The sequence below is a fragment of the Trichechus manatus genome, unplaced genomic scaffold (genome assembly GCF_000243295.1).
Source record: "Trichechus manatus latirostris isolate Lorelei unplaced genomic scaffold, TriManLat1.0 scaffold00047, whole genome shotgun sequence".
NCBI lineage: Eukaryota > Metazoa > Chordata > Mammalia > Sirenia > Trichechidae > Trichechus > Trichechus manatus.
The window spans coordinates 13,447,204-13,455,365 of record NW_004443983.1 but is presented as its reverse complement, the minus strand read 5'-3'; the positions used below and the strand labels follow the sequence as shown (position 1 = coordinate 13,455,365).

The 8,162-nt window shown below is 37.7% G+C and overlaps 1 protein-coding gene across 11 annotated transcripts in view; it reads left to right on the top strand.

The window, feature by feature from the left end:
* Window positions 1–8,162, top strand: part of FER (FER tyrosine kinase) — a 492,503-nt gene that overhangs the window by 255,365 nt on the left and 228,976 nt on the right. For all 11 annotated transcript variants that reach the window (XM_023731992.1, XM_023731994.1, XM_023731996.1 and 8 more), the window contains one exon: window positions 6,363–6,485. In XM_023731992.1, the coding sequence (XP_023587760.1) occupies window positions 6,363–6,485 (123 nt within the window). Of the gene's footprint in view, window positions 1–6,362; window positions 6,486–8,162 lie in introns of those variants that run through there.

Below are 8,162 nucleotides of genomic sequence, written 5' to 3'. Positions count from 1 at the left end.
TTTTGTCTGTATTTTCCATGAATTTGTCTATTTTTTCCTCTTTTTTGTCTGCTTTTTGCTTCAGCTGTTGTAGAATTCTTAGTATTAGTGATTTGAATTCCCTATCAGGTAGTTCTAGTGCCTTTTCTTCCATTGGAAAGTCATCTTGTGTTTTATTTTGGATGCCTACTGGAGCCATCCTGTCCTGTTTTTGTAAATGTTTTATTATTGTTTGCTGTCTTTGGGGCATTCAGTAGTTATTTTTCTCATTTATTGATTGTAGATTTTTTGGTTTCGTCCTTTTTTTTTTAAATTTGGCTATCTGAGCAGGCGGGCTGTGTGTTCTTTGTTTTTTGCTCGTCTGTGAGCACAGTATTTTTCGCCTCCTTCTCCAATTGGCAGGGTCAGTCCCTTAGATATGGTACGGCAGGGCAGGTCTAGCTGAAGAGGAGTTACTGGGACGGGTTGATTGTGGCACTTACTACAGTCTCCAGGTCGGGTTGGTAATCAGCGCAGGGCAGGTTCTAGTAGGTCGTGCCTGTGATGCTTGGTGGTGTGATGTTAAGCGCACGGTGGAGGTAGGCAGCATGTAACGGGGAGATTGTTCTGTGTGGAGCTAAGATGGATATGGGAGAGAGGAGAGAGGAGAGAGGAGAGAGGAAGAGGAGCCAAAAACATACAAACAAACAACAAAGAATGCTAGGGGAGTTTGCTGTTGGAGTGGAGAGATGACACAGTATTAAATGGAGAAAAACAAAAATGGGAAGTGGAAGAAAAAAGAAAAGAAAAGAGTGAATAAATAGAAATTGGAAAGGGTGAAGAACAGCAAAGTCCAGGGATCCCATCGGTGTGGCTGTGAGGTCTGGGGAAGATTTTCTCAGGTGTTGCAGTACAGCCTGGCTAGAAGGCGTAGAGGTATACAACGCCAGGTATTTAGGGAACAGAAAGAGAAGGAAGATATAGAGAGACAAGAAACTGAGTAATGAAGAAAGGCAAAAGCGGACTTAGAGGGAAAAGAAAACAAAACAAATTAAAAAAAAAAAGAACAATAAAAGTCCCCAAAAAAACAGAAAAAAAAAAAAGCAACGATAAAAGAAATGCCCTCAGTGATCCCTCTGCCCACTTGTGCAAGCCGAGGGGTTAGTTTACAAGCCATGGAGCACCTCCTGGCCAGAACGGGCTCCCAACTGAAGGAAAGGAAAAGAAAACAAACAAACCAACAAAAGCCCCGGGATCCCACCATTGCAGCAGCCCAGACTGAGAGGCAGCTCCACACTCAGAGAGCTCCGCAGTCCCTCAGGAAGAAGCAAAGATGGTGCACGGAGCTAGGTATTTGAGCGAAGGGAGGGCGTGGTGGTCAGAGGTAAGGAAGAAATCAAAAGAATCAGATAAAAAGCAACACCAGCAGCCAGCAAATGGCATTCAGAGAGCCAGCTATTGCGGGCTGGTGGAATCCAAGCAGCCAGTGTTTCCCGGACAAGAGACTGTGTCCACGGGAAGCAGAGGAGCTAAGTGTGGGTGAAGAAGAGTAGGGGGTGGGAAATCGTATATCACAAATTACCGGAGCTGTGTAGCCCCTGAGGAAGAAGCAAATATGGCGCACGGAGCCAGGTATTTGAGCAAAAGGAGCGGGAGGTGGTGAGAGGTAAGGAAGAAATCAAAAGAAGCAGAAAAAAGCCACACCAGCAGCCAATAAATGGTACATAGAGAGCCGGCCTGTTCGGGTGGGTGGAATCCAAGCAGCCGGTGCTTCCCGGGGAAGAGATTGTGGCCACGGGAAGCAGAGGAGGCCAAGTGGGGTGAAGAAGGGTGGGGGGTGGGAAAGTGTATATCGCAAATTACCGGTTGTTTTGTCTACGTCTGGAAGCTCCGTGAAACTGCTTTCTCGTACCCCCTGTTTGCTGGTCCCCGATAGGAGTCCAGGATGGCGGATCTGTGCTGCGTTAGCTGATAGGGGACCTCTGCATGAATCTCTCCTCGCTGTCCGTTCTCTGTCAGTTTTCTCACTCCATTTGGTGCTTGGCTGAGTTCTTTGTCTCTTCATTTGATTTTTTAGGGTTTCAGGGTTGTTGTTTTCTCTGTTCGGCTTAGTTTTTCGGATCTTTGCTGTGGGGGGATGGTGTGGTGCTTCTGACTTGAGCGCCATTTTGCCAGAAGTCTAGATATAGTAAATGTTTTAAAAACAAAGTATATAATTTCTATAAAAATGGAGACATATGTATCATGGAATATATACTCCATCATAATATTCCCTTATCGGTTCAGTGTATATTTTTGTAGGTTTTTAAAATACATTATGCTAATATGTATCTATATCATTTTTACTTTATAAAATTGAGTCATACCATATTTTCTATTTATACTTATTTATTCAATGATATACTTCATATTTGGTATTGTAAAATATAATATCAATAGCAATCAATAAAATGATCTTTGCAGAAATTTATTCTGTACAACTATTTTTTATTGCGTCTTTTGGAATTCATAAAAGAGATCATTAGTAGTAACCTTAGCTCATAAGAGAAGTCTCTTATTTAAAAGTTAGTCTGGATTTTCTTTATCATAATATTCTTAAGGCATTTGGAGATACTTAAAACAGCCATCTGTAGTTGGAACCAACCTCAGGTCAGCTGAGCTACAAGGAGTGTATAGATCTGTACAAGGTCAAATGTAATACTTGAAATTTTGAGCATATTAAGTAATAGGTCCTTCAGTTTTAGTGAATGTACTGTGCTAAATCTTTTAGCTGTTTAGATGAGTTTGATCAGTATATAGTTTTAGCATCATTTTTAGATTAATTACTTTATCTTCATTTTTAAGAAAGTAAGTGAATCTATTTTTGCATTGTGTTAGGGCTCTGAGACCTTCCCTGATTTTAGAGTGGTTGCTTTAAAAAAATAATTGCTATTGTTTAATTTATTTGCAGCCCATGAAATAAGTACTGCTGCTTGTATTGCTGTATTAGTACGTCATGACTACTCTGTCAATGGAATACAACTATCTTTAATAACAAGATGTATTTTTAAATTAAGGAAAAAAAGAAAGAAACCATTGCTGTCAAGTCAATTCTGACTCATAGTGACCCTGTTGGACAGATTAGAACTGCCCTGTAGGGTTTCCAAGGACTGGCTGGTGGATTGGAACTGTCAGCTTTTTAGTTAGCAGCTGAGCTCTTAACCACTGTACCACCAGGGCTCCCCAGTAAGATAGGGAAAATTAAAATTGATATTATTTTATTAAATATTTCTCTAGTTACAGAGTTGTATTAGAATTTTACTTGAGGCATTATGGCACTGGAGGCTGCTTTGAAATTTTATTCTGTGTGAACTGCATCTCATTACTTACTCTTTTCCAAACATTGTACTTAAGTATCTTGAGTTTGTGTATGTGAACCTCCCTGTTCATTTCTAAATTAAGTTGTCTTACTTGTCTCTTTAACTTGTTTACTGTCATTTAGTATGCATTGTGTTTCATTCATTCACCCATGTTTATTGATTCAGGCGGTATATACTAGAAACTGTTCTAGGCCTTAGGGATACTGTGATGACAAAACAAATGTAAAAGTCTGTCACCTCAAGAGCTTACATTCTAGAGAGGGAGATAGACAGTAAATAAGATAAATGGTATTAGATAGTGATAAGTTCTAAGGAGAAAAATTCAATCAGTAAAGGGAAATAAAGAATTTAGTTGGGGTGAGACAATGGATATTGAAATTGTATAGAGTGGCCAGGGTAGACCTCACTGAAATGGTGACATTTGTTGAAAGACTGGAAGGAAGTAAGGGAGCTCTTACCTATATGCTATCTGAGAAAGTGTTTCAAGCAGCAAATACAAAGGCCCTGAGGAAGGAATGTATATATCAGTTTTTGGAACAAGAAGCAGATGAATGTAGCTGTAGAGGAGTAAACAAGTTATAAGAGATGAGGTAAGAGAGGTGATGGAAGACAGATCATACAGGCTGTTATAGGCCATAACCAGTGTCCGTCAAGTCGACTCTGACTCATGGCAATCCCGTTGGTGCCAGAGTAGAAATGTGCTCCATAGAGTTTTCAGTGGCACAGTGATTAAGTGCTCAGCTACTAACCAGAAGGTTGGCGGTTTGAATCCACCAACTGATCTGAGAGAGAAAGATTTGGCAGTTGGTTTCTGTAAAGATTGTTGGTAGGTGCTGTCAAGTAGGTTGCAACTCATGGTGACCCTGTGTACAACAGAAGGAAACACTGTCCAGTCCTGTGCCATCCTCACAATTGTTGTTATGCTTGAGCCCATTGTTGCAGCCACTGTGTTAATCGGAGCACTTCGGCTGTACTTCTTCCAAGACAGATTTGTTCCTTTTTTCTAGTAGTCCATACCTTGGAAACCATATTGGGCAGTTCTACTCTGTCCTAGAGGGCCGCTTTGAACAAGAAGTTTTTTTTTGGTTTTGATTTTTTGGAAGTAGATATCCGGGCCTTTCTTCTGAGGTGCTTGTGGGTTCACTTGACCCTTCAATCTTTTGGACAACAGCTGAGTATGCTAACCCTTTGCATCCCCCACTGTTTCCTTATGGACCATACCAAACCAAACCCGTTGCCACCAAGTCAATTCTGACTCATGGTGACCCTATAGCACAGAGTAGAACTGCCCCATAGAGTTTCCAAGAAGCAGCTGGTGGATTTCAACTGCCAACCTTTGGGTTAGCAGCCAAACACTTAGCCACTGTGCCACAAGGGATCCTTTCAGTAAGGCTTTTTTTCTCAGGGAGATGAGGATTTTGAGCAGAGTAATGACATGATTAAATTTCCGTTATAATACTGTCCACCCTGTCCACTGCTGTGTTAAGAGTAGACTGAAGGAAGACAGTAGGAGAAATAGTGTATTAGGTTGAAATGTTGTTGTTGTTACATGTTATGCATCTATGACCTTTAAAATTTCTTTATTTTTTGATCAATTTTATATAAGAATACCTTCTGTCTTAACTGAGTTAGTTACAGATAATCATTATTCCTTCAGAAAATGTAATCTATACTTAAGTCATTGTTCTTTGAAAATGTTTCTTTCATGTCCCAGATTTGGAATCTAAGGTTTATCATGTATATGGTGATATTTTAATTGAATGCATACCATGTGCCATACATTGAGCTAAGTGCTCTGCATGTTAATACTTAGTCAGGTCTCACAGTTATTCTGTGAGAAGTCCAAAGATTATTTTGTTTCACCAATGAATAAACTGAGGCACTGAGAGATTAGTAACTTGTTCAGTGTGTTGCATACCTTTGACTGTATTAGTTTCTTCAGTGTGAAATATTTCTAAGCCTCCATGGTAATATAGCCAGGTTTGGCTGCTCGGTACAAAAGTTTTTTAGGCAGTTTATTAACAACTGCCCTGAATTGACTCTACACAAACTGCCTGAGTTAAATTATATGCTATAGTTTTAAGTATTAAAGTAAAGCTAAAGATGTTTGTACCTCTCTTGATGAAATAGAAATATTCATTTAAAAAGTTGTATGTAAATTAAATTATGGTAACCAAAAAAAAAAAAAAAAAAAACCCATTGTGGTCGAGTCAGTTACTATGGAAAAAGGTGCTTTGAGTTTTCTGTTTGTTTACTAGGAAGATAATGCAAATAATGTCCAAAGTTAGAAAGTTTTCAAAGTTCTTATTTCTTAACATAGAGTTTTCTTAAAATGGGGCACATTCACATTTTTTATATGTACAGGTGAGCTCTTTGTGAACAATTAGATAACAATTTTTATTACAGTGCAGTGCTTTCTGCATTGAAAAGTCATGGCTAATGAGGTGTTTTTTCTTTGCTAAATTTTTGATTATCTGTTCATCTATGATAGTCTACTTGTGTGCCTATTTGAAATATGATAGAGAAAAGGCATCTTGGCAGAGTTTGGGAAAATGTTACCTACCTGATACGAAATTTAGAAGAAATGTTAAGCTCTGAGCACACTGATATCTGTTTTGTTACTGGTGCATTTTATTTTTTTGCTTAAAGTGTTTGGATAACTGAATGTTTTTGGTGAATGGATAATGCATAAATAACCTCAATATAGAAAAATCAATTAATACTGTGTTGCTAAGTAGAAAATAAATTATCATCAGAGATATTCTTTAAATATTTATTATTATGTTGGATATACTTCTTCAAACTTCTGACATTATTTTTCATCTTGTTTTATCAAATGGAACATATACGTAGACATACGTAAACTTAGGTTTTGTTGTTTGATTCAAATGTATCCCATGCTTTGTTTTCTTTGGTTATTGTTTTAACAAAATGCATTTCATATCTGTTTGTTAATTTTTTTAAATTGAATTTAATTCATTGATGAATGTAGTCTTTTTGATGCACTGTCTTAACATTTATTCTACTTTATTGTTCTCTCTCCAGAATCTGTATAGATTCGAAGGCACTGGGTTTACAAACATCCCTCAACTTATAGATCATCACTATACAACAAAACAGGTTATCACTAAGAAATCAGGTGTAGTTCTGTTGAATCCTATTGCTAAGGTAGGTGCATATATATACTTTTTATTTTTTTTTAACACTGCTTTGTGAGTTAACATTTCCTGCAGTAAATAAAATTCTTAGATTATTTGCCAGAAATTTAGAAATAAACGAATTGTGCGATTACCACTAGCACTATGTAAGTGAAGCATGGAATTCTTGTTTTGGTAAATCCCAGTATTCAAAAAAAGAAAAATTCAGATTCAGTGAAGACAGTTTTTACCCATGGTATGTTCAGGATATACAACTGGAGTTTCAGAGATTTTGATGCCCCGTTTCACAAACCAGCCAAATATTTGCACTGTCTAAAGGGTTAGCCATGGGAGAAAGACGCGGCAGTCTGCTTCTGTAAAGATTTACAGCCTTGGAAACCCGATGGCACAGTTCTCCTCTGTCCTACAGGGTCGCTGTGAGGTGGAATTGACTCAACAGCGGCAAGTTTGGTTTGGTTTTTGGAAAGGCTTAACCAGATCTAAATTGAGAGACCAAAGCCATAAAACAGGAACATAAAAATGAAGATCTGGGCTTTAGTAGAAATATATAATTTTAAATAAGGCTGTAGCCCTCACTGTGTAAAATTTTCCATGAAGTGAGCCTTGGTAGATGGAGATTTTCTGGACTGTTATCTGGTCAGTTATACTGTCTCTCCCGAACACTGACTGTGGAGCTGATTTTCTCGTTGTTTTATAGTACTACCCATAAAATATAACTGTAAAGTGAAAGCTGTACAAGATTAAGGGGCTACATATGATTGTTTTATGAGGTAGAAATTTAAAGTTTGTCTAGCTGACCATTAACCTGATCTAAAGTACTGGTATTTGAAATACACAAATCATTATGTCAGTTTGTTGTAAATATTGTTATAGTCTTTATTTAAAGAATAATGATACTCTTTTAAAAGAAAATCAGAAAGCAGAGATTGTGGAAGTTAAATAATTTTCAGTTATGAGTGGAGCAAATTATACGGATTTTGTAGTGGTATTATTATCTGTCATAGATATCTTCCTTTCAAAAGTTGTTTGTACTCTTATAACTGGAATCTATTTCTTAGTTTCATTTGTGTAAGAAGTTAATGTCTTTGACCGTAAAATGTGCTGTAAAATGTCTAATTTCTGTCATGCCAGACTTCATGTTTAGCCTACATAAAGAATGATGTTTTGGTCCCAATGTAATTTCTGTTTTATGACAGCTTTCTTCTCTCTTCCCATTTATTTCTGCTTTTACCTAAGAAAATATATAATTGTAATGCCTGACTAGAGGACACAGCAGCCAGTGTAGTCCCTTCTTATCTCCATATTCTTATCTGTATTCTTTCAGAGGTCCACTAGAGTAGACGATCAGACTAAAGAAATTACTTAACTTTCTCATGGTTGTGAAGCTAGTAGGTACCCGAAACGCCTACTCCTCACCTTCCCCTGGCTGATTTCTCCTACACTGCCTTCTAAAGTCTATATAGAGATATGGAAGATTGAAGGGATTATAAACAGGGGTCATTTACTATTCAATATCATCATTGTCTTCATATCCACAAACACATCAGACATGCACATGGCCTGTTCTTGCTCAAGTGTCACTTCATCAGAGAGACCTTTTCTGACTATCATGTGTGAAATGATTCCTCACTGTCTCCCTGCTTTCTTTTCTTAATTTCTGTTTTTCATAGTTATCTAAATTCTGTCA